The following is a 27,744-nucleotide window of genomic DNA, read 5'->3' as shown; positions in this document are numbered from 1 at the left end:
AGGGTAAAAACATCACTTTTACAAAAATATCCATAGCAGCTCTGTGGTGGCAAAGAATTGAAATTGAGTGAATGCCCTTCAATTGGTGAATGGCTCAACAAATTGTGGTTTATCTATGTGATGGAACCCCATTGTTCTATTAGAAACCAGGAGGGATGGTAATTCAGAGAAACCTGGAAGGATTTACACGAACTGATGCTGAGTGAGATGAGCAGATTCAGAAGAACATTGTACACCATAACAACATGGGATTGATGATCAATCTTAATGGACTTGCTCATTTCACCAGTGCAATAATCAGGGACAATTTGGGGATATATATATATATATATATATATATATATATATATATATATAGATATAGATATATATATAGATATGCATATGATGGAGAATACCATCTGTATCCAGAGAAATAATTGTGGAGTTTGAACAATGACCAAAGACTATTATTTCTAAATTTAAAAAAAAATTATCTTATTACATAATTTTGCTATCTTTTATACCTTATTTTTTCCTTAAGGATTTGATTTCTCTTTCAACACCTTCAATTTGACCAATGTATGACATGGAAACAATGTAAAGACTATCATACTGCCTTTTGTGGGGGGGGGGTGAGGGGGGAAGAGAGATTAGGGGGAAAATTATAAAATTCAAAATTAAATTTTAAAAAAGAGGTTAAAAAAGGGCACAAATTTATTTTTTCAAGCTATTTACTAAAACCTTGATACCTGAAAGATGTGAATCAAAGTTCCAGTCTGAATTATTCACTGTAATATCATGATATTCATATATATTTCATATTTGAATCAGTTCTAGTTTAGATAATTAAGAAAACCAGTTTATATTTCATGATATCTGAATTAAACATCCTAGAATACAAGAATGAGTTGAACTAGGTCTTTATTATCTTTTTCAGGAGTCATTTAATTGACAACTATTTGGCAGGCTAATAATAATATAATTTCTTTATCATCAGGTTTTATGTTTATTCAATGAGTTTCCCAGGTGAACATTTGGGATACTATATCATCAAAAGTTCACACTTGGGTTGCATACTACTTCCTGAAAACCTACAGAAACCTACATATCACTATGCTGCCAGAGAGTAAAATATGTAATTTGTCTACTAGATGGTATAGTTTGCAATCTGACAATTTTTTAGGTAGCTTTCCCTTAAGCTGAGATATCTCTTATTACTTATCAAAGCCTGTAAGTTTGCATGGCTTATGATGCTAGTCATGAATTGGATCTAATTCAGTATGGCTCTAGGAAATCTGAAACTGAGGCTAGATCTGTTATTTCACTGGCATAAGGCACTTTTGAGTGAGGAAGTAAGCTCCTGCTCCTAATTTAGGTCAGCAAATTCTCTGTAACTTAGTCTTGCAGAGCTGCCTAGAACACTGAGAAGTGATGTGACCTGCTCAGGGTTGCAAAGCCAGTAACTATAAAACCTAAGTATTCCTGACTTCTCCACTTGCTTGCCAGCCACTATGCCGAACATACATATTATTGATGTGGAATATTTTTCAGAAATCAATCTCCAGGCCTCTGTGCCTACCCTAGACCTGGAAAATTTCTGATCATTCATATTTTAGATTATACATGCAACTGTCATGTCATTACATATTTTATTGGACATAACATAGTAAAACTAAATTTGCTTGACTTGCTTGGTTTACAGCTCTAAACCTCCTCACAGTTTGGAAGTCATAGGAAACATTAAAGGAAGGGTTTATCTGTTTGGACTCCTCCAGGACAGGCTCTGTGAACAAGAAAAGAGTTGTGATCAGTCCCTAGGTCCAAGCTTGTCAGCTGTTAAGGTTTCATGGCAGCTGGAATCCCCATCCCACTCTGGTCTTGGTTAGTTTGTCTATTTTGGCCTGTCATCTGTGGGTCTTCCCCTCCACCATCATAGCTCTTCAGGATCTGTCCAAGCTCTTCCTTTGATGTTAGCAGCTTATTAGTGACAGAAGGGAGAAGCAGTTGTTGGTCTATCACAAGTGTTTAGAACACCGTGCCTGGCAAGGAATCAGTGCATAATAAACTGATTGACTGGTTTTCTACTGCTTTTCAACCACAGCCTCAAAGAAAGAAAAGAAAGGAATGGCAATCTGGAAGACATTTAAAAGTAAAAAAGATGAGAAAACTCGGGGACTTGGATCTCTCCCCCAGATGTTGTTTCCCTGCCATTCCAAGTGTTTTACTTATTTCCTTATCAGACTTCTGGGAGGGAAGGAGAAGCAGTCAAGGATAACTGTTACATGCTTAACTGTATGATAGTTTTCCACCTCTCACCTGAGACATCCTGGAACTTTTTAAGTCAAATAAAAGCAGGGAGAAATACTACATATACTCTAGGGTAAAATATGACAACTTAATTCTTTGAGAACAGTTAATGTCATTAGGGACAGTTAGGTGGCATAGTGGACAAGAGTTGCTGGGCCTGAGGTCAAGAAGACTCATCTTCCTGCATTCAAATCTGGGTCTCAGATAGTTACTAGTTGTGTGATCCTGGGCATGTTACTTTAACCCTGTTTGCCTAAGATTCCTCATCTGTTAAACCAGCTGGAGAAGGAAACATCAAATAGAATCATGAAGAGCTGAACAAGACTATAATGAGTGAACAAAAAAATGTACTTTTGAGTTTAAATCTCAGGAAAACCAGAGGATCTCCTACCTCAACTTAATAATAAAAATCCTTGCATAAAATCAACTTGTTTTGCCTTGTGTGGCTTCTATTACATTTCATTTAAATGGAATTTTATATGATTGCATTCTATTTATTAGTGGACATTTCAAAGAAAATCTAAGAAAAGACTTTCCCTCTTCTTCCCTAAATAAAAATATTTCTAGAAGGATAAGTATATTTTTTCCAAGCCAAGAGCACTTTTGAAAACTTAGTGGCAGAAGGACTATGATAACTCCAGGTTTCTAATGGGAGAAATTGATCACTTTGCTAATCATAAAATGAGCACACTCCAGTTTAAAACTAAACTATACCTGATAAGGACTAAAGAGTACCAAATAGAACTGAGTGTTTAGTCATGATACTGTATTTAAAATCAACAGTATAAAAGAGTTTGTTTCAACTGGTTATTCAGTTCTCATATATGGTATCACTATAAAGCAATGACATGGATTTTCAGAATTTTGTAGTCACACACACATAGTCAAAATAAATAGATAAATAATATTATGCCTTTAGATATGTATTTTGTGCTATGTTAAGGTCTCAAAACTATTGGTCATAATTACTGACTCTCTAGTCTTTACCAACTCTGTTCCAAATGCATTTTCATCCTGGAAATTCTTCTCTTGTGGCCCTCCTTTCACTAGTGAGTTTCTGCATGGAATCTCTATTTGAGGACATGCAGGGCCAGTCGTGACTCTGAATTCCTAGTGAATCGTAATTCACTCTCTTGGCTCCACTTCTGGTTCGCCCCACTGCCCTTGACCACTGCTCTCGAGTTGTCTTTCCTTATTAGAATATATGCTCCTTGAAGGCAGGGTTTGGTTTTTCTCTATAATTTTATTCCCCCTATATCTGGCACCTAGAAAGCACTTAATAAATGCTTTCTGTTTGACTTAACAACTATTCTATGAGGTAGATACTAACAGTATTATTTTTTCTCATTTTATAGAGGAGAAAAATGTGGCTTGTTGAGTAACTTACTTATAGTTGTTTCAGTTTGGTGTCAGAGGCAGACCTTGAACCCCACTCTTCTGGTCTTGAAGTCTAAAACATTTTATTCAATTTGACATCATTTAATCACTAAAAGAAATCAGAGAAGAGAATGGAATCTGCAAACTAGGCCAGTGAATCAGATTGATTCATAGAAAATTTTTAGACTGTATTATTAAAAAAATAGTTAGTTAGTATCTTGGAAGAAAGATGTGATCATGAAAAGACATAACCGTACTTTCTTTTTTTTAATTTTTTACAGAATTAACTAGACAAAAGATCTCAGTTTAAACTTTTCTGAAAAACTCTTGTGGAAAAGATAGAAAGATATGATTTAGCCAATAGAAGAATGAGGTAGATTGAGAATTGTTTGAATATGAAACAAAATGCAGTCCCTAATGTTTTAATGTTCACTTGGAAAGAAACTCCAATGAAGAAATCTTCTTGGCCTTTTATTGTTTAGTAGTTTTATCAATGATTAAGGGATAGAAAATAATTTTTACCAAGTTATTTATCTTTGACACAAACCCAATAGGGACAGCTAAGATGGTAGTTGGTGGAGTTAGGATTCAAAGGTCAGGATTCCATAGCTGAAAAAATGACAGAATTTGATTTGAAATGAACCTTAACAATCATATAGGTGCACCTCACTCATTTTTGCAGTGTAGGTGTCTGAAAAGGGAAGGGAGATTATAACGCATCTTGATGGAGTAGGTCAGTGGTCAAGTCTAATAAGATATAATTTATCAGGAACAAATATAAAGGTCCACATTTAGATTCAAAAAAATTAACTTTAGTAGTGCAAGATAGAGAAATATCTCCATAAATAATATTATGTTTGCCAGCTCACTTCTTCCCAAACTGTACTATTATGAACTCTGATAGGTGAGCTGTTGATTCAATTTCTGGTCAAATCCAAACCAAACCACAACCCTGCTTTCCAACTCCTCTTCTGTGTTTGTCTTCCACTATTAGCATGTGTACTCTTGTTTGCTTGTTTCTATGTCCTATTCCTGCTTCATGGTGAGTGGTCAGTGAGTCACTAAGTGTTTATTAATCACCTTCCATATGCTAGGCATTTGGCTAAGTGAGGATACAAAAAAAAAGGCAGAAGACAGTCTCCTCACTCAAGAAGTGATTAAGTGCTTAATAAATGTTCTATTTATCCATTTAGAGATCATTTGGTCTGAAAACATTCAGGAATTTTCAGAGAAAATTTTAATGAGTCAACAGTGGAAGATGACAGTTAAGAACATCCTTGACTACATTAAGAGAGGCATAGGGTCTAGGATAAAATAGGAAATTGTTCTGGTGAACATTGCCCTATCTGCTTTCAGTTACAGGCACCATGTTTTAAGATGGGACTCTGTTAAGCCAGAGAATATCCAAAGGGTAAGAAGAATGGTTAAGGACTTCAGGTAGATACATATGGAAGACTCTCTAAAGGAACTGGGAATACTTAATCTAGAGAAGAGAAAACTTAAGGGGATGACATGTTAGCTGTTTTCAAAAATCTAATGGAATTTTTTTTGGAAGAGGGAAAAATCTTCTTTTACATGTTTCAAAGAGGTATATTTAGGTTGGAGGTAGGGAAAAATTTCTTTAAAATTATAATTATTCAAACGTTAAATGGGCTGCTTTAGGTTGGAACAAAGGTTGGGAACATTGTGTAGTATTCTAAATGAGATAGAAATTGCTCAAAAATATTCAGTCTAATTCTCCACATAACAAAAACCACTAGGAAACAAAATGCTTATTTCAAATATATAGTAAAATGGACAATTCATATGTATGTCTTTGTCCATAGACACACACAGTACACATATATAAACATATAACTATTCATACATACATGAATTATGTACAATAGCAATATCTTGGATAATACCTTCTGAAAGACAACAATTATACTGGAGGAGGATATTTGGGATATTTTACAGCACTCTTAATGATACTAAGTTGCTTCTTCTCCCTGAAATAAAGACCTATCTTTTTTATGTCAACACTATTTCACTGATGTTATAGCAATATATAGACAGGACCGCAACACTCTCCCAAGAAGTAAATTCTGAAAGGACAATGAGCAGGTAGTAATAGGCATGAAATGACTACAAATTATTACTGTCTAAGAATTACAAAGGATAACGGATATAAAATATGCTACAAAAGAAATGCTTAACTGGAAATGAAAAATGGAACTCTTCATAGAATGAAAATAGAGAGTGAGAGAAAATAAGACTATTGTGCTTCATTGCAATGGTAAGAGATCTAAAGGAAAGTCTCCAATGTGATCTGTGGATACAACCTGAAGTATTTATGGGAAAACATGAAGAGTAACACAACCTGAAGGCATAGATGAAATCAAAGTGTCATCAAAATATCACTATTGCAAAAATGTTAGAATAATAATGTAATTATTAAAAGAAAAAATACTTGAATTAAGGTTTTCCAAGGTATGGTGAGAAAGAGGAGTCACTACCATGTTTCCCTTGGGAAAAAAACCCTAGCATAATTTTTTTTCAGTATGTTCATAATATAAGTCCTTTCCCTAAAATAAGTCCCAGTTAACACTGTCAGACAGATGCATTTAGTACATCTAATGAAACATACAATGGGCATATTGAATTATAAAATATATAATTAAATATAAAAATAATTGACATTAATAATTAAAATAAAAATACAAATTATAATTATTTGTAAATACATGGGCACCTTAAATATGCCTATGTAAACTTGAAACTTATTGATAAATGAGCAACTGGATAGACACAATGAATGAATAACAAGCACATTTAATGTCTGAAGGGGAAAAAAGACCAACCTCTAAACATCACTAAGGGAAAGAAAGATAAGATTGAACATGTTTCAGGAATTTATGTTCTTGAAACCAAAAAAACCTGGGTCAATTTAATGCTACCACTTGTTTTGTGAAGTGGAGGAGGTCTGCTAGTCTAGGATTCGGTCAGTGCTCATCACCCTAAAGACATGAAGAACTTCTTTGCAGAGAGAAGAACAGATCAATAATGATTCCAGCAAGAATGACTATCTTCAGACATCCCATAAAATTAAGCCCTAATGCATCTTTTGTAGCAAAAATTAATATAAGATTGATCTTATTTTGGGGGAAATAAAGTATATCTTTGGTGGTTAAAGGAAGAAAAAGAGGAGGAGATGGGATGATACTGCATTGACTAATCGTAAGGAATAAGAATTTTGAAGATGCATGAATTCAATCCCATTCATTTTATAGATGAATAAATTAATGGTTGAAAAAGCAGTTATTAAATGCTTACTATGTATTAGGAACTGTGCTAATAATGAGAATTGAGAATATTTTTTAAAAATGAGGCAGTCCCTACCCTCAAGAAGCTTACATTTTAATGGCAGGAAACAATACATATTGGGGAATGGTTGCTAGGGAAGGTTGTTGGTCTGTTAGAGGAGTCAAAAGGACAAGGACTTAATTCCCTGATAGATATCCCCTTTCCTCAAACTATAGTTTTATTCATGTGACTAAAGTGCTCAGAATAAGAGATGGAAAGCAGCTTTAGGAAGAACAGTATGGACAGCAAAAGAGACAGATGGCAAGATGGTCTGGGTCATTTACTACATGGAATGTGAATCTTGGTTTGGTCTGAGGCCAACTTGATACAACAGGCTAGGCAAATTTGCATTTACTTACTAATCAAGACAGCTTCGCCTAGTGGATTTTAGGGAGACTCGTTCATATACATGGTAAATATCTATATAATCTAGGCTTTCTGATGACTAATGAGGTACTAGGTCCATTATATTGTACACTCCTTTTTTCTTTTAGTGGAGGGGATTTTATGACAGAAGCCTATTCAACAATGAGATTTAAATATATTAAATCAGTTAAAATGTTTTTTAATACTTTTACATTGAACATGTTTCATCTACTGAGAAGGAAAACCAAATCCAAGGATAGAGATAAGTTTAATACATTTCTCAGAAATGAATTTAATTCATCAAATTTAGCATTTCTCCCAACACAAATATTTATAGCTGACCTCTACAGGTTTTGTGATTCACTTCTATTTCTAGGCATCACACTACTTGCTGGTTGAATTTTCAATGTGAATCATCTGCCTCCCTTTTTTTCCACAAAAATTTCTCATTTGATTTCCAAAGAGGCATTTCAAGTTCTTCATTTCTTTTAGTGGATGTAGCAAAGGGTGCTTTTTCACACAACATCTCTATTACTGCCAAGTCAGTGAATTTACTAAGACTGTCATCATTCTGCTCATTCAATATGTCCCAGAAATCCCTTGGCCGCTGTTTTGCTTTTTCCACAGGCTTTGAAAGAGCTTTCCTTGGCAACTGTGCAGGACTGTTCCCGTGACTTTTAAAGAGGTCATCAAGAATAGAAGTGTCACCAAGTAAGTCCACCACAGTGTTGTCCTCTAACATTTGGTTTTCTATCTTTTTGTTTTCAGATTTCAAAAGAGGTTCGCTTCTTGAACAGTCTGTTCTTGTAAAGTCCTGTTGGTCCTTAATAATATTTACTAACATTCTCTTACATGTTTCAGATTTACTGTTCAAGGAGTTGGATACTGAAGTATCTTTGAATGCTTGGCCTTTTTTCCCACTGACAATCTCTTGGGTAAAAACACTGGGTAGTTCCTTATTTTCTGCATTATGAGACAAAACTTCTCCACAGGAATCATTATTCTGAAACTTATTCATTTTTCCTTTATGCCTTTTTGGACTGCAAATTTGTTCTGTCCTGCTTGTTGAAATTTTAAACTCTGAAGGACCAGAATTTGACAGGTTTTTTTCCATCAGGGATTTTTTCTTTCTAGATTTAGTCTTAACATTTTTTCCTTCCTCAAAGTCAGATTTAATCAATTCTGAATCGTAATCTGCAAAAAATTCTTTTACTTCTGGATACCTGGAAGTATAGAAATCTCTTAGTATTTTCTGGCGTTCTTCTGATGTAGCACTTGTTACATGCCCAGCAAATTCTTCCACAGAAGATGAATTGAAGAAAGAAGCCATTTCTTCAAACTGCTTCCTGTAGTACCAACGAACAATTAATGAACAATTAAGGAACAAATTCCTTTCATTTTACTTTAAAGGGAGACTGAGACATTAATAATAGATAATTTAGGAAAAGGAATATGATCTTTCAATTTAATCCATGAGGTCTAAAAATCTATAATAGATAAGTATTTTTAATTGACAGGAGAATATCAAATGATGCCACAGCTAGAATCAAAGGTTAACCTAGGCTTATGGCCAAAGAAAAAATGTTTACTCTCTATGTCATCATATTTTTTTTCAGCTACTTGATTTTTTGCTAGCAAATGCTCCCAAAGAATTATGTGCTTTTACCATGCGTTATTTTTTACATATTTTAAAGCTATATCATATTTGACTGTGGGGCAGCTAAGTGGCAAAGTAGATAAAGTTCCAGGTCTGGATTTAGGAAGATTGCTCTCCCTAAATTCAAATCTGGTCCTAAACACTTACTAGCTGTGTAATCCTGGGCAAATTACTTAAGTCTACCTCAGTTTCTTCATCTATAAAAATGAGCTGGAGAAGGAGGGTGACAAACCACTCCATTACCTCTGCCAAGAAATCCTAAATGAGGTCACACAGAATTAGATACAGTTAAACAAGTACTGAACAACAAAAATTTCAGTCTTAAGAAATGTAATGGTTAAAAGTACCTAGGCATTAAGTCAAATTGGTCTTAATGATTAAAATTAAAAAAAAACATTTTGGGAAAAGAGTTTTTATTTTAGCTCTTTCAAGTGCCATAAATGCACAGTTACCTTGACATATAATTGACAATCCTAAATATAAGGTCTTTTAGCAATCTACATTTACGAAATTCTTTTGCCTAATGTATCAAAGAAAACTAAACTTTTCCCAATCAGCAATCCTATTAATAGGAGTTAAAATTCTAAGAAAAGCACTTGTAAAATATATCCTTAAAAATCATAATAATCAATAACAATAATAATGAGATGTATTCATATTTATGTAATATTTTATTTCAAATCATTACTTAATTATGGGTATATAACTTTCCATATCACCATTCTTTCTCCTTGTTTAGCAAGTTTTATATTTTCTTTTTTCTCTTTATTAGTCTCTATATCATAAAAGTTTCTAGTAATATATCAGTATATTTTTCTAGGTTTCCTAAAATCCAGCTGTTGCTTTCCTCATTTTATATTAGTCATTTGCATCTTTATCAGAAAATTTTGCAAGGAATATACAAGTTTCCAAATTTCCATTCTGGATATTAGCAGTACTCTTCTTGGAGATCCAAAGTAAGGAAGCAAATGAGGCCTTAAAAGGATCTATTCTTCATTTCATATGAAACAAATGGAGATTAAGACTATTTTGTTTATTAATCACATCCAAATTCATTTTCATGGACTTTCTAATAAATATTTGTGCTTGTGAAGATTAAGTGATTAATTGGCAGGATTAAATGAAAAGGTTAGATGCTCATGTCTTTATCTACAAACTTGGTATTGTGTCCAGGGCTGCCAAATAAGCTTCAGATTTACTATGCCAAAAAAGATGACTTCAGTTATAACATGACAGTTCTATTCTCTTTAGATTAAGAAATGGCTCTGATCATATTTTCTCTGGAGATAAGTAGATACCCTCATTGTATATGATACTGCATTCTACAAAATGAGTTCTGATGAAGAATTTAGTTTCATTTCTGTTTTTTTATCTAACTGGACTTGAGGTTGCTGTTCTTTAAAACTAACATTTGCTAGCGAATGAATGAGTCACATGTCATAATCAAGGTGTTATGTTAGTCTCTTTATTCTGAAAGGAACATTAATTCTTCCAGGTTACCACTATGATGGTATCACAAGAGCCTCTTTAAAAAAAGGGGGACTGAAGATAACTAACTCTAGAATCAAAGGATGAGAATTGGAAGGAACCTCAGAGTTAATTTAGTCCAAATCCGATTTAAACCCCAGACTTAGCCCCAAAATGTACCAAGTAGCAGGAATACAATTCTTTGACCCTAAATCCAAGGTTCCTTCTCCTATACCTCTTTTCTCCTTTTCAAATGTCCTTTCACATATAGTTAACATCTCCCCCATCCCCAAATACATAACAGAAATAGTTTGCTCATTATACAAAGACTCTAATTTTGCTTATTTTTATTTTTTATTTTTTGGGGGGGCCGGATTTCAGCTAAATGTGCTCTGTTTGTATGCCTCTTTCTGAAGCAAAGTGAAAGTGGAGGTGAGAAGTCCATGTAAAGAGCAGTGCAAATTCCCCACCATGGTATTTAGGGTTCTAAGGTACCTGAGAGGTCACCTAGTCCAATGTCCTCATTTTATATATTAGGTAACTCAGTACCAAAGGAGTGAAGTAATTTATCACAGGTACCACACTGAGGAAAAGAAGAGGTAAAACATATACTGACATCTCTTCTTGTTTGTTTCTTGGTTCCAAGTCTCCTTAAGGAAGGAGGGAAAGAAGGGAACAAGAATTTATTAAGAACTGTTCTAAGCACTATACAAATCAATCCTTTAATCTTTACAAGGATCTTGGGAGGTAGGTATTTTTTCAATGTACAATTAAGGGAACTGAGGCAGACAGAAATTAAGAGGTTTATACAGCTTGTCTGGGTCTTCCTGACTTCTAGTCTAGTACTCTATTCACTGCAACAATTGTTTATTTCTTGAGCAGAGAAAAGAGAAATGGAAGAACAAAGTATTACTGTGGCTAATATTTTTAAATGGAGCTGAGGAAAAGCCCAAAATGTTTATTTTCCTTACGGCTGGGTGTCAAATATGTGGCACTCAAGAGTGCTGCCTGAACCAGATTAAAACATATTTGAGAAATATTTAACAAAACACATAAAACTACAATAAAACAAAGATAACATTAGTAGTCTGTAGAGATCCTTGGGCAACTATGCTATAGTGGATACAGTAAGGGGTTTGGAATCAGGAAGACCTCTTTCCCTGAGTTAAAAATCTGGCCTCAGACACTTTCAAGCAGAATGGCCCTGGACAAATTTTGCCTCAGTTTGCCTCAGTTCCTCATTTGTAAAATGAGCTACAGAAAGAAATGGTAAACCACTCTATTAACCTTGTCAAGAAAATTCAAATGAGGTCCTGAAGGGTTGGACATGTCTAAAAGATTTCAACAACAATAAGATTCTTGAATATAGATTAGTAGCCCTTGTTTCTATAGTTAAATATAATCACTGTCCTTTGTCAATTATTGCCCTCTAATGACTTGTAAAATAGTTAAGAGGTTAGCTCCAAATTCATTTATGAGTAGTTGTGCTGAAGAGGTGTGGCCTTGCAAATCTGTCTTTAATCTATAAAACCATCTGCAGTACTATCAGGCAATTTGTTCATATTTGGATGTGTTTTACTTAGAACATAAAAAAGATTTTTAGATCTATTTTAATTCAGAAGATAAATCTACATTCTCAAATATTCAGATTCCACATATGAACAGAACTCAAAGAATTTGGACTTTAGATAAAAAGTTATAAATTATTTGATAGAATTTACTCAACAACTTATTTTTTCAATAATCAATTCTATTTTTAGCAACTGACCTTCGAATTCCTTTTGGAGTTACTCCCATTATGAAAGTAGTCTGGTCTACATGGTGAACATCTTTCTTTTTATAAATCACAGGATGTGTAATATAAAGGGGAAGCAAGTTGTTTTCTTCATTTGGCTGATGTCCCTTCTCAAGAATCTTTGTATATGAATCTTTTGTGTTCTTCTCATATGTCTAAAAAAATAAAAGATACAAATATCTAAAAAAGAACATCATATCTGTTTTTTACTTTCATTTTTCATGGAAAAATTTTATTTCCCCCCCATAAAATACTTAGGAATATATATTTAACTGAAATCAGGTATGATTTTTAACCTAGAACTCAACATAGATAAGTCACAGAGAAAGGGTTTGATGTGATTTAATTTTTTTAAAAAAGAACATGGAGGAAATTTCCACAATAAAATGTCTTAAACGTTATTCATGGGGCATATTTTTAAAAATAAACCTAATAAACTAAAATAACTATCTCAGGACAAATTCCATATCAAATCTGTACTTTGATACTATATTATTTCTTAAAAATTCATAAATTGAATTCTCTTACAAAATTTAAAGTAAGCATTTTATATTTATACAGTCAGAGAAATAGATAAACAATTTTTATGTGATTGGCAGAATAATTTTTTTATCTTTTCAATCTCCCATTGTGTTTAAATAATTTATTAGTGATTCAGGGAAGACAGTCACAGTTGGCTGGAATTTTGGGTCATATTTATTATATGAAGAGGCAGTATGGTATATAGAGGGTAGAGAGTTTGCTGTAAGATCAGGAACACCTGGGTTCCAGTTCTAACTGATATATACTGACTATGTGATGTTAGGTAAATAATTTTATCTCTCCCTCATGGTTAAAAGAAAGTCTCTGTGAACTCTGATAAGGAGCAAGTACCAATTTCCCTTGTTACAGGGAACTTCCTCATCAGTAGAAGCTCCCATTATCAAGAAAATTTCAAGTCTGATACAAAATACAAAACAAACAACAGCAGAAATATCCCACTGTGTTAAAAATCATTTTCTCAACCTTCAAAAAATAATAATTGTCCAAGAAGATACTGAATAAGAAAACAATCATTTTCTACTTGATAAACCACTCGATAAACTTGCACATAACAAAATTATTTTCTTTTAGATTATATTGGCAAAGGAATAAATTAAGATGCAGTTGGTTTTATTTTGTTTTGTTTTTTTAAAGTGAAGACTTCCATAAGAAGTGAATTCCAGTACTGCACATTCTTTTATATGACTATTAAGCAGTGAACTATATACATCACATCAACCAATGTGGATTAAAAAATGGTTTTTAAATGGTGAGATATGGAAGATATGTCCATTTAAGACAGCAGACTGAACTCTGTCTTAGGAAGAAGACATTAACCTTTATAAGCACCTCAGATGCCAATTTTTAGTATCATACTAAATCAGGTCAAAATCAATCATTCCCTTTAAAATCTATTGTTAAATAGAAAAACAAAGGGCAGAATTGCTATGTTGAACAAAGACACTTCAGCCTGGAAGAAAACATAGACTGCATTATTCTCATAATATTAGTCCTTTCCTAAAAAAATTTTAAATCATTATTTTATATGAAAAAAGATGTGTTTTTTTAAAAACAAAGTTCAAAAGAATTTGTTTTCTGATGTTTTCTCATGATGGAAAATGAATTCAAGTTGAATAAACATTAAAAGCTCAAAATAGATTATGAGTATTTATAATGGTTAAATCTATAAAAATCATAAACAAAAACATTGTTCTTAAGTTTTGATATATTAATATTATGTGCCAGAGATAGTAGACAGCTGTTTTATCCTTGAGAATGACCTAGTTCCAGTATTGGTTGAATCCTCAAGGAAATTTTGAAGTCTATATGTGTAATATAGGGATTTGACTTGTCTGTGAAGAAAACAGACTTCTGGTGTAGGACTCTATTATGATTATTATTTTTGTTATTATCTTTATAAAATTAATACTATTTTATTGTTAAAACAAAATAATAAAGCTAAATATTAAAAAAAAGGTCACAATAAAGCATCATGAAAACTTGCAATCTTAAGATAAAACCCCAGCAACAATTAGCCAGTACTGAGGAAAATGTTGAGAATGTTGACATGAGTGTATATGGAAAAAGAATAGAGCTAATAATAATTTTTTTTAGAAAAACCACTCCACTTTAAGTATTCCCCAATTTTATAGTCAGCCAATGCAAATGTTTGTTTATGTAATTACTCAAGGTCTTTCCAACCTTGGCAAGTTTCTCTAAGTTTATGCTTCATGTTATAAAAATTTTCTTTCAATCCCTTCTCTAAATCATTCATTATAAACAGTTTCTCTTAACTAGGATTCTCTTAACTAGACATGTGGGTCTTCTCTTTCTGTCAAATTCTTTTGGTTGCAGCCAGATGTGACTGTCCAATGGCTCAGAAATGCCCAGAACTGCAAATGAACCTGGGGACAAGTGACATAAAGGTGGTGGGGTCCTTTGAAGTACGTCAATTTGGCAAAAGTCACAAAATGATCATACTGTCTGACCCAATAATTTCATTGTTGGGAATAATATGCTGAAAGTTACCAAAAAAATAAAAACAAAACCCAAATGAGCTATCTGTATAAAGACTTCCACAACAATAATAGATGTAATTACAAAAAAATGGAAATCATTTAAATGTCCAATAAGAATGGAATAGTTAAATAAATTGTGGTACATCACTATAATAGAATCCTATAGTGCATAACAGGAAATCTGGAAAAATTGGGAAGCTCTGGATTGTTTTAAAGAATTATAAGTTTAGGGCGGCTAGGTGGCACAGTGAATAGAGCACCAGCCCTGGAGTCAGGAGTACCTGGGTTCAAATCTGACCTCAGACACTTAATAATTACCTAGCTGTGTGGACTTGGGCAAGCCACTTAAGCCCATTGCCTTGAAAAATCTAAAAAAAAAAAAAGAATTGTAAGTTTAAAATCAGTCAGCAGTATAATGTAGAATCCAAAAAAACCCTAATGAGATCTTGAACTGTATCATTAGAAGGGAAAGTCATAGCTTCTAGGAATAAAGGGGATATTCCCTCAGTACTCTGACCTGATGAGAACACATTTGGCATACCGTGTTCAGTTCTGGGCACCAGATACATTGAAAAGACATTGAGGAGCTGGAGAGAACCCAGAGGAAAGCAATCAGCATGGCCAAGGTTAGTTCTAAGTCCATCATATATATGAAGACTAGTTGAAGGAAATGTTTAGCTTATAGAAGTGAAAACTCCAGGGGGTCATGATAGATGTTTTCAAGTATTTCAAGGGAAATGTGGAAGAGAGATTAAATTTGTTCCGTTTGCTTCCAGTGATCAGCACCAGAACAATGAGCAGAAGTTGCAAAGCAAAATTTAGGTATGATGTTAGGAAAAACTTCTTGTAATTAGACTTATCCAAAACTGGAAATGACTGCCTTGAGAAGTGGTGGGATTTCATTCAATGGAAGTCTTCAAATGGGAATTTCTTTCATGTATGGGACATAGAGATGGTACAGAGGATAGAGCCACCAGTCCCGGAATCAGGAAGACTTGAGTTCAAATCTGACCTCGGATACTTCTTAGCTATGTGAACTGGGGAAAGTCACTTAACCCTGTTTGTCCTAGTTTCCTCATCTGTAAAATGAAGTGGAAGGAGAAACAATTCAACAACATGGATTGGATTGGATAACACCAAAACTGGTTCTAACTATGCCTTGCAGGGCAAAACAACTGGAAATTCACCTTCTTTAGCATCATTTTTATTGATAAGACCTTATTTGTTTTTGATGGTGCACTACAATGCCAAGGACTCTGGTGGTGAGGATATTAACAAATTTGGGGAAGGCAAAAATTGGGTCACTATAGGGATTGCAACCAATGGGACATTATTATGCATTCAGGATAGGGGAAATAGGAAAGCGATTGTGGTGATGACCATGGTTTGACCGACCTGGTCAATAGTACTGTTATTAAAATCAGTCTTGGTTTCAAATTCAGATTACATTACCCATGTGACAAGTCCCTTAACTTACAATATTCTCATCAATAAAATGAAGAATGTCTTTTGCAGTTCTAAATCTAGAGTCTTTTGCTCCTCTTTACCTTGAAACATGTGATTTAACAAATATTAAATAGGTACCTATCATGTACAAGGCACTACAGCAAGTACTGGAGATAGAAAGACAAAAATAAAAGGAATTCCTCCCACCTAGGAATTTACATTCTACTGATACATAAAATACATTCATAGACAAGCAAATACAGGATAATTGGAGAAAGGAGGGACTGTACTAAGTCTCATGGAAAAGGTGGCATATGAGTAGTTATGAATGAAGTTGAGGATGTTAAGAAGTAGAGAAAAGGAGGGAATACAATGCAGGCTTGGAGATTATTATTTTCTGAAAGGAGCAAGTAGGTTAATTTGATTAGAAAATCAAGAGTGCAACAGAAATTAAGGTCAGGGAAGCATAGAAAGGGAGGCCAGAATCAGAAAGAGAATGGTTTTAAATGCTGAGTTCAGATAGATTTTATTCTTGAAAGACTAAGGAACCACTGAAGATTCTTAAGCAGGGATGTGACATGATCAGACTTATTCCTTATGATATTTTGGTAGCTATGAGGGGGAAAGATTAGAAAAAGTAAGATCCCAGAAGCAGGGAGACAAATTAAAGACTATTGTAATATATCAAATGAGATGTAATGTGTACCTGAACTAGGATTGTGACCTTGTTAATGAAGAGCAGGTGAACTATGAGAGCTCTTAAAGAGGCACAAGTTGACTGAATTCTGACACTTAAAAACTTAATTGATTATGGGAACAAAGGAGAGGGAAATGTCAAAAATGACTGATATTGTGAACCTGAGTGACTAGAAAGAGAGTTGAGACCTCAACTCAAATAGGGAAGGTCACTGGAGAGGCAAGTTTAAGTTTAAGGCAAACATAGAATAATAGATTTAGAGCTATAAAAGACAACAAATCCCTCACTTAACAGAAAACATTAGTCTAATGAGATTAAGTGATCTGCCCAAGGATATGTTGAATTTAAGATGCCAACAAGACAATGAAATTGTGATTTGTCAGTTGGAAAAATGATGATATAGGGCTGGAGCCTGGAAGAGAAATAGGGACAGGCATATAGATAGTGGAGTTACCTGTTTAGATAGAAGATTCCATAGCAGCTGATAAGAAACCCAAGGAAGTATAAAGAAAACAGATCATGGCCCTCCACACAGAACACATTTAGAGTATGGAGGATGAACGATATTTTTCAAGCAAAGTAAATCAAGAAGGGAAAGTCATACAGGCCCAAGGGGAACCCGGAGAAAATACTGACATGGAAGCCTTCCTTTCCAGAAAAGTTGTAGTGAACTGTATCAAAAGTGGAAGAAAGTTAATATTCACAAAGGAACATTTTGATTATTAATCACATAGCCTTGATATCTAGATACTGGAAAGAGAATGTCCTGTATAAAAGAAGACAAGGGGCATATAGTCACAGAAAAGGCATTCCCATTGTAATTTACAATGAACTGATTGGCAAATCAGTCAGTTTTTATCAGAGTGATTATCAATTAATTTACCAATTTACAAGGTTTGATCACCACTGATAAAGTAGATAAAAATGTGTTTTTCAATGGTAAAGTTGAGGACTAAATCTTGAGTCTCACAAAAAGTACAGACACTATTTGATAAACTGTCTCTAAAAGTCAGCCAATTTCCCTCTAAGAATCTTAACTACAATACCTATGTCATCATCTTTCTCTGGCACTGGTACTCACCTGGGCACCTGCCTAATCTGATATACTAACAACTAAAAATAGTATCAGGAAAAATAGCCAAAAAGGCAGCTGCAGAGGCTTATATTTTTTTTGTCCAAACTGTTCTCTATTCTGCCCCACCCTCCACTCCCACCCTTACCCTAATTCAACAAGTATTTATTAAGTACTTATTATGTGCCAACCACTGTACTGGACACTAGAAAATAAGAGTAAATCCAGAAAAAGTCTGCTTTCAAGGAACCTATACTTTACTGGGGGAACATAAACACAGATAAGAAAATACAAAATATTCTGGTTTTAGTACTGTATGTTTCAGTTTTATTATTTGTAAAGGATAGGATTGGAGAAGAATGCCTTTAAAGTTCCTTCCAGATCAATTTCAAATATCTTAGAATATTTGTCATTTTAATATGGGACTGCCAACTTCTGCTTGTCACCTTATTTTTTTCTTCTTTATAAGGTATGGACTTCTAATCATTACTGATTATACTATCTAAAAAACACATTTTAGAGCTTCATGTACCCTTCACACCTTGTACATTTGGTGATCAAGATGAGTGATAAAGTAATGGCAGGAAGTTTCATGAATTCTATGATTAGAAGTGAAAAATGAATAAAGAGGGTTCTATCAAAAAAGTTCTATGTCTGAATCCTGTATATACTCTTTCTCTGTGTTTCTTCACTCTCACATATATTTAGGCATAGTCTTTTTCCTGTGCTTGGTCCCTTGTCACTAACTATCTATATGAAATTTGAGCCATCTCTTTTTTTTTAAGGTTTTTTTGCAAGGCAATGGGTTAAATGACTTGCCCAAGGCCACACAGCTATGTAATTAAGTGTCTGAGGTTGGATTTGAACTCAGGTCCTCCTGACTCCAGGGCCGGTGCTCTATCCACTGCACCACCTAGCTACCCCCATTCATAGATATCTCAAAACCAACATGTCCAAAACAGAACTCATCTCTCCCCCAAAGTCAACAATCTTCTGAACTTTCTGTCTAGAAATTCTTCCTTTCAGTTAGTCATATATATAACTTTGAAATCATCCTTGATTTCTCACCATGTGATCTATCTCTCCTGTCATTACTATCATCCTTTTTTACTAAAGCAATATAGATTACTGGAAGAATTATAAATTTGGAATCAGATTTTATGGAAATTGTCCAAGATTCTTTACCTCTCAAGGTCTCAATTTCTTTATCTGTAAAATGAAGGGGGAAGTTTGGGCTAGAGGATCCCTAATCTTCCTTCAATCTTGAAATCACAGAATAGGGTCATAGATCAATAGACTCTAGAGGTAGAAGGACCAGTGTTTAAACTCCTAATTGTGGAAATGAGGAAATTGAGGTCCAGGGATGGTAACTGGCCCAAAGCCACAAACATCAAAGGAGGGATTTGAATCTAGGTTTTCCTAATGCCAATAACAAAATTACTTCACTATGGTCACTTATATAATCCTGTGATGTATGCCATTGTGTGACAGAACATTCTTATATCTTTTAATGGATTTTCATGATTACAGTTGTTTATCAAAAGGTTTTAAAAAGAGAAAAAAACAGACCTGGAAAGACTTACATGAACTGATATATAGTGGAGTGAACAGAATCAGGAGAACATTGTATACAGTAATAGCAATATTGTTCAATGAAGAATTGTGAATATGAAAGGATATGAATTATGACTTCTAATTACAATTGTACTTTTATTAAATTCAATCCATCTCAATAGCATTTAACTCCTCAACAAGCTTTGAAAACAAACACATTTTCATAAATTTTGGAAGCAAAATTACAGTTCTGTGAATAATTCATAGGATTTAAAACTGAAAGGAAGTTTAGGGGCTATCTACTCCAACTCCCTCAATTTCTACATTAGGAAACTGAAACTCAAGAAAATTAAGTAAACCAAAATTAGACAGAATTTTTCTCCAGTGATATATACATGAAAGTAAACTAGGTGAAACTGAAGCTTTTTAAGTCCTCATCCAAGTCTGTCTTCTTTTCTTCTTTTTCCACAAGACTTTTTTGTACCCAATTTTACAGAGAAGTCCTTTAGAGACAGCTAGGTAGTGCAGTGGATAGAGAACTCGTCCTGGAGTCAGATGTATCTGACCTTAGATGCTTAATATTTACTTAACTGTGTAACTTACTCTCCTCATTTATACTTGTAGATTAGTTACATTATTGTGAATATATTTTAGTCAATTGAGTACAAAGAAATAATAGGAGTACTGGAACTCAGTACATTTGTGTTTAGATCCTGCCTCTTAGACTTCAAACCTGATTGTACTCATGCCCCCATCTGGGATTTTCCTGGAAAATATTCTGCAGTAACTCTCCATTTCCATCTCCAAATCATTTTACATGAGGAACCGAAGCAAACAGGGTTAAGTAACTTGTTCAGGGTCACACAGCTAGGAAGTGTCTGAGCTGAATTTGAACTCAGGAAGCTGAGTCTTCTTGACTTTTAGGCTGACACTCTAACCACTATGCAACCTAGTTTCTTTTTCGTATTTTGACAAAAATTTGCTTCACACATTTATCTTTGAATTTATGATGGCTTGTTCAAGAATGATTTTAGTGCACATGCTTTATTTAGTTTGGTCAAATAAAGCTCCTTATTGGTCTGTTATTTAGTTTTCTAATAGCTGAAAAATTTACCTGCAAAAAAATAAAAATGTAGAAATCCCTGCTTTAAATATGTAGTATATGTATTTTCAAAAAATGAAATCCATTAACTATTTTAAAGATGTCAAGAATATTCATTAAGGGTATCTTTTTTCTTTTCTTTTTTCTTTTTTGGTCATGAAACCATCAGTACAGGGAATTAGCAGTGAAAAGCATTCTTTGGCAGATCAGCTCCTTCTCTGAAACTTATATTCTTAGACAGTGGCCTGGAGACCTAAGAGGTTAAGTGACTTGCTCAGTCACAGTATGTGTCAGATGGAGGACTTAAAACCCCAGATCTTTCTGAGTCAAAGGTCACTTCTCTATCACTAGGCTGCCTGCCCACTAAGGCTATATCAAACATAAAATTTGTGGGAACAAAACTAAACAAAACAAAAACAATTGTTGTTTCAGGTCTAATGATTTAAACTTAATCTAGATATAATTAATTATAAATAATTATAATCACATTTTAGAACTATCAGTTATGTTTTAGTTTTAACTTACTCTTCTATGACATTTGAACTTTCTTCCTCTAGAAGGAGTTAAACCATTTAAAACATTTCTGCTAAGATTTTTCTCTTAGAACTCCCTTTATTTGTCCCTCCATCCTCAAAAGCATCTAGAGAATTTCAATGTGATGGATTGTAAAATAACATTTCATTGAGTAAGACAGTTCCTATAGAAGGACCCAATTAAAAGAGATGTTAATTTTTAATTAAAAAAAGAAAAATTTAGACTCCTTCCAATAAGTAGCAGAAAGTAGAATCTGATGACAATGAATGAAAATGAAGCAGAATGATATTCTTTTCCCCCTCTCAATATAGAGCTGTATTAGCATCTGTCACAATAGGAGAATTTTGATACAGTAAAAGCATTTTCAGAAGTACAGAGATCTGCAAAGAAACTTTTTCTGTTAACATTCAAGAAAGGGGGAAAAATTGAAGCAAAATTCTGAACAAATGTGAGTTCCAGAAAAGAATATGGGGTAATCAAATAAAGATGATGGTGCTTAATCCCTCTTGTATCAAGTGGAAAGGAAACACTACAATTCAGGAGACAAGTTTTAAAAGATATCTTGGAATCGTCACTAGTTAATATTTTGGCAGAAGAAATTGTATCAGCAACCCAGGCTATATTTCTAAATCACCTCAGAAATATATTGATATTTTATGCAGATGATACTAATTCCCACTCCTTTCACTCATCCTACCTTTCCCACATAGCCCTAGAAGTTTAAGATGTTTCAGAAAACATAATAAAGCTAGGCAACAGATCAAAAGCATGAGTATTTTGTCCATTTCAAGTCATCAGCTGGTGGTAAAATCTCCTAATCATCAAATGCATACTCATTTTTTGAAGAGTTGCATTCTCAAGCAAAATATTTAAGAGAAGATAATTTGGGGGGGGAAAAAAAAGAAAGCAATGAGATGCTCCCTGTTTTAAAGGGGTGATTAAGAAACACATAACAAATATTAAAATGTATCTCTACAAAGCTACTTTCTATAGTACTCTTCTAGAGAAAAACTCAAGAGTCAGAAAATTAGATCAATGGAGATTTGAATCTGTGAATCAATGCGAAAATTAGAAATGGGAGAAGAAAGGTCATTTTAAACTGAATTAAAAACAAACAAAAAATGTTATAAACAGGCAGATTTAAAAACTTCCCAAAGGAAGTCTTAGCATTTGAAATTATAAAATGAGTAGAATAGTTATACTTATTGCTAAAGTTACATACCTTATTTTCTAAGAATTAGATCTATGTTATCAGACACTGAGTGACAAACCTCTTGTACTAGTCTACTCATGTCAATTTCTGCATAGATTTTTTAATTACTAAATGTTCCTACATTTTCCTTTCATTATACACTGAAGCATGAAAGGCAGCAATACTTTTGTTTACACATCTGTTCAAACAAAAGATAAAAAAATTCCTTCTTTGGGAAAAAGTCTAATTCTTGTAAATACACAGAAAGTCATAAACTTGCTTGTCTTTGCAAAGCAAGGAACCTAAAATTACTGTAAAAACATATGGCTCATTGTAAATGATACAAATAGCAATAGTGCTTCTAAAATGACAAAATTTTAAAATCATTCCTGCAAATGTATGTCTGTGTACGTGTGTTTTAAAGGTTCTTATCAACTTTTCAAATTAATCAGTCAAGGTTTCTGCCCAGTGGTAGAAAAAGTTACTGTAAACACAATTTTCCAGGGCCAATGGTCACCAAAACCCAAGACAAACATGAATTACTCCTTAAATTGATTGTCTTAAATTCACCCTTCTGGGTAAAAGCCAACTGATTATAGGACCTACCACAAACACACATAGTAATGTCAAATATCTTGCATAACAGGGAATTTTTAAAGATACTCAAAGGCATTCAAAGAAGAAAAAAAAACCAGACTAATATCCAACAATCTTTTCTAGATAAAAGTTTGTATTTTATGGTTCAATTGACTTCTTGGAAAGGATAATTATCATGAAAATTGAAATGTTTTAGGTGTTTTTCTTTCTTTGTAGAGCGGTTAATTCCCTCCATTTTACTTAGTGCCACAAAAAAGGTAATGAAATGTGTGCTATCAATCTTTAGCATGCTTTTAAGTAGTGTGACTGAACTGATTTTGGACTGCTGCATACCTGTAAGGGTATTTTGGGAGAAGAAAGTCACTGGGGGGAATGTCTGTTGTATCAATACAAAATATATCAACTCTTTCAAAAGGCTTGGAAGCCAAGGGAGAGATGTTGAAATGGGCAGGTCCTGGAATGAAATCTTTTTGTCTAGAGTTGAAAGTATTTTCTGATATCATCAATAAATTTGTTTTAACCTCAAAGAAAAAGGTTCACTGAAATGGAGGAAATTCAGACACATTTAGAGATTTTGATCATAAAAGTCAACTATTCAGATTTCTACTTATGACAACATGAAAGGTGGTTGAGGAACCCAAATTTTCCAAACAAACAAAAGTAACAAACAAAAACCCCCAAATAGAACAATACCCAAGAAAACCACAAATAAATGGCAGTAAACTCCTCCATCTAGTCTAGGATTATATAGGAAGAAAGCAAGAAATCTTTAGCCACTTGGAGCAGGATGCACCAGAGAAGGCAGAGGCTGCTGCTCTGGTAAATGGGCCTGCAGCTTGCAGTCAGATGCTCTAGGGAGATTGGAGGCTAGCCTCCTGAGCTCGCTCTACTGGGTCTGGATGCAAGAAGGAACTCTGAATGGAAATAGCCCAAGGAGTCAGAAGGCAGCAGGAACCAGTGGGATTTCAGTGCTGGCTTGTCAGAACAGTAAGAGTAGAGAAAGCCACCACTCATAGATCACTGTACCAGGAGAAAGAGTTAAATTGTTCACTCCTCATAGCCCTGGGAGATCCAGCAGGAGACAGGGCCAGTCCCACAATTAAGATCTTACAGAAGGTCTGAGAATAACACAACCTTCAATATTATACTGGGATTCATCAGGGTCATAAGATGGGAGACACCTAACTTCTAATTTGAAATTATGCAAGGAAATTATGCCTTTCCTGATCTTCCTTAAGTCTCAACAGTGTCTTTTCATTGTTAACTATTCCCAAGGTATCTTGTTCATAGACTGCTTGTACACAGGTGTTTGCATGTTATCTCCTTCATTAGGCTGAGTCATCTGAGGGATGCTTTCTTTATACCTCCAGGGCTTGACCAAGCTTGACACACAATTTGGCTGATTTGGAGAAACTTGGTAAAACTTATACAAACTGATGCAAAGTGACATGTACTGGAGAAATGGAAGAACCTGGAGAACTATTGATAAAAGGACAACACTGTAGAGAAAAACAAAACAAAACACTGATGGATTTCTGTCCAATGCAGTGAATTTGCATGATTCTAGGAGACTGCTGAAAAAGCATGTCCTCAGAAGGGACCGGGGTGTGACAGGAAACAAATCTTTCTAACTAGAGCAGGCTGGGCTAGTTTTTTTCTGATAAGGTAATGAGAGCGAACTGGTTCAGGAAACTAAAAATTGAACTACTGATATGGTATCCTGCCCTCCTAAAAATACAGAAGAAGTCAACTGCAGTTGTTCAGGCTACACTTCTGACTGGGGAGCTACTCTGGCAGTGGAGACAGGGAAGCTATGATGAACTGAATAAATGCAGTGCTCATGCCAAGGTTAAATAAAATTCGTTTTTTGGAAACCGTTAAGCAACTTATGAGTCAACCTGAATCAACAACAGCAGCCTAGAATAAGGAGTTGAATGAAATGAATGTTTTCAAATAAAACCAATGTATGGACTTCTTTTGTTTAACTATGCTTATTTTTTATAAAGAAGGGCTTTTCTTTTTAAAAGAAGGAAGGTTTTGGGGAGGGAGATAGGGAGGTAATAATGATAATATAAAAAAATAACATCAGTGAAAGATTATACATAGAAGAACAATGCAGAGTAGTGTTACTCTTAAGCATATTAAATTTAATACATACTTTAGTTGTATTAAGAAATGTCTTACACGCAATCCTTTTTCTGTATTGTGTATCTTGAAATATGTCTATTGACATCTGTCAAGCTTATAACTTTGAAAATATTTTAAAAGAAAATAAAACAAAATTTGAAAAAAAGAAAGTCAACTATAATATATGACTGCTGACATACATGATTTTGTAAGCTAATTTTGTTGCTGATTAGTCCTATGACCTTGTCCATAGAAGGGCTGTCAGATTTCTAAGGCTTCTTATTGTAACTTTTTGAATTGGACTGGAAATTTAATTGGGTTAGGAAGATATTCAATGAGTTTTTTATATTTTATAAACATTTACATTTTTATTTTCAGTTATGTTATCATTGAGTAATTTAGCATAGAGGTTTTAGATAATTTTCATTTTTTCTTCTTTATTTGTCCTGAATCCCCTATTTATTTTATTTTGGTAATTTGGTCTTCTTCTTCTTCCTCCTCCTTCTCCCCCCCCCCAATTGAATTAAATTAATTATATAACAATTTTAATAGTCTTTTGAAATTTTATGCCTTTTATTCATTTTTAATTTTCAAATTTATTTTGTTTAAAATTAAAATTTTAAATTGTTTAATTTTTCAAAACAGCTTATTCTTTGATAACTCAATTATGAGATAAAACATAACTGATTCACAAATTAGGGATAAATATTAACTATAGAAAAAGAAATATAGACCAACATCAAGAAGGAATCTTGATGTAAAAATAGGAAATAAATATTTTCTGTGCTTTGTGGGAGACTGTAAATTTGGCATAATTATAGTTTTAAGAGTTGAATAATATGTTTGATCTCAATATCACTATGATCTGTGATTTGATTGGTGTGGAAACTCCCTTAATAGATCAAAACTTCTATATAGGTCTTTGAGAGTGACAGTGGTTTGTTAGCAGAGCTGTAACTACACACACACACACACACACACACACACACACACACACACTCAATTTGGTTCTAGAGTTCTAGAAATCTGACATTTTTGAAAGGAGTTCTAACACAAAATTCCTGAAAATTTTCTATCCTTTCTCCTCAGGTAAAAAAGGTAGATTTAAATGAAATGGTTTTAATAAACTGGAAACTTTTCTCATTCTACTCTTGTTATTAAGCAGAGGGAGATAACTGGTGGAAATGAAACAAACTAAAATAACAAAAACACTATCTTAATGTTACCTGTTAACCACAGCAATTCAATGATGTTCAACAAATATTTATAGTGTCTATTATTTGCAAGACTTAATAAGCCAGGAAAAAAGAAGAGATCTAGACAAAAGAGTTTTAAAAAATCCAAGGAGGGAGAGAACATTTTCAGCTGATTTAATTAGGGAAGGACCACAATAAGTACATCTTAGCTCTATTAGGCAGGATGTCTGCCATGTGGTAGATGTTCACTAAATGAATAAACAATGCTGGCACACACAAAAGCTTTAATTTAATAAGCAGATAAGTTGAGGAGTGATTGCTGTCATTATAAGGGGATTCTTTGATTTTCATTGAGAAATAGTTGTTTCCCTAAACACTGGAAACTCAGTGAACTACTTCACAGAGCTGCTAGGGGACAAAGAAATTAAGCTACAATGAATGTTTATTTTTATTGATGTTAGACAATAAGCATTATAAAAACGTTTGGGTGGAGTAGGGTGATTTCTTTGCATCATTCTATTCTCTCTATATATGGATGGGTACTGTATTAGTAGTCAATGGCAAAAGATTAACCATAAGTAAGTACAATGAGCACTTTTGTGATTATAGACTAGAAATCCCTCATACTGATCCACAGTAGCACAACCACAAAGGAGGGATTAACTCTAGAAACAAACTAAGAACTTTATTCATCCCCAGTTTCCGATAATATGTAGCCATGACTTTATATATTTTTTAAAATTTTGAACTTAACAAATATGAAATTGGGGGGGGGGGGATGCAAAGCAATGGGGTTAAGCGATTTGCCCAAGATCACATAGCTAAGTAATTATTGAGTGTCTGAGGTCACATTTGAACTCAGGTCCTTCTGACTCCAGGGCTGGTACTCTATCCACTACTCCATCTAGCTGCCCAAAATATGAAGATTTTAATATTCAAAGCACAGAAAATGAAATAGTTCATTAAAGCACGAACTTTTATTAAATGGTTTTAAAAAGCATAATACATGTAAGACAATAGTAACAAAACTGCCCTACTAGGTGGCATGGTGAATAGAATGTTATGACTCATAAGGAAGACCTGAGTTCAAATTCTATCTCAGACACTATACACACAACAGATAGTTGTGTGAAATCAGGGAGTGACACTTAACCTCTGAAAACCACAGCATTCTGAACTGTAAAATGGAGATCATAGCAATATCTACCTCAGAGGGTTGTTGGGAAGTTCAAATGAGGTAATATCTGTAAAGGGGATCATTAGCACAATTCCTGGAAGACAGTGGCACTGTTCCCTTCCCCTTACCTTCTAAATTTCCTTTAATATTTCATCGATCCTTTCTTAACATTTTTTTGTTTCCTTTATAATACTTATTTTAAGTCTCACAAAAA

At 33.9% G+C, this 27,744-nt stretch overlaps 1 protein-coding gene across 3 annotated transcripts in view; it reads right to left on the bottom strand.

Moving 5' to 3' along the window:
• Nucleotides 1–427: 427 nt before the first annotated feature.
• Nucleotides 428–27,744, bottom strand: part of ERCC6L2 (ERCC excision repair 6 like 2) — a 151,852-nt gene continuing 124,535 nt past the window's right edge. For 2 of the 3 annotated variants that reach the window (XM_074202816.1, XM_074202818.1), the window contains 2 exons: nt 12,270–12,451; nt 428–8,723 (listed from right to left, as the gene is read on the bottom strand). In XM_074202816.1, the coding sequence (XP_074058917.1) occupies nt 7,781–8,723; nt 12,270–12,451 (1,125 nt within the window). In that variant the 3' untranslated portion in view covers nt 428–7,780. Of the gene's footprint in view, nt 8,724–12,269; nt 12,452–27,744 lie in introns of those variants that run through there. The other variant, XM_074202819.1, reaches the window with a different exon arrangement.

Source organism: Macrotis lagotis, chromosome X (assembly GCF_037893015.1).
Source record: "Macrotis lagotis isolate mMagLag1 chromosome X, bilby.v1.9.chrom.fasta, whole genome shotgun sequence".
Classification (NCBI taxonomy): Eukaryota; Metazoa; Chordata; class Mammalia; order Peramelemorphia; family Peramelidae; genus Macrotis; species Macrotis lagotis.
Note: the sequence above shows the minus strand (reverse complement) of the source record. Positions and strands in the feature narration are given on the sequence as shown.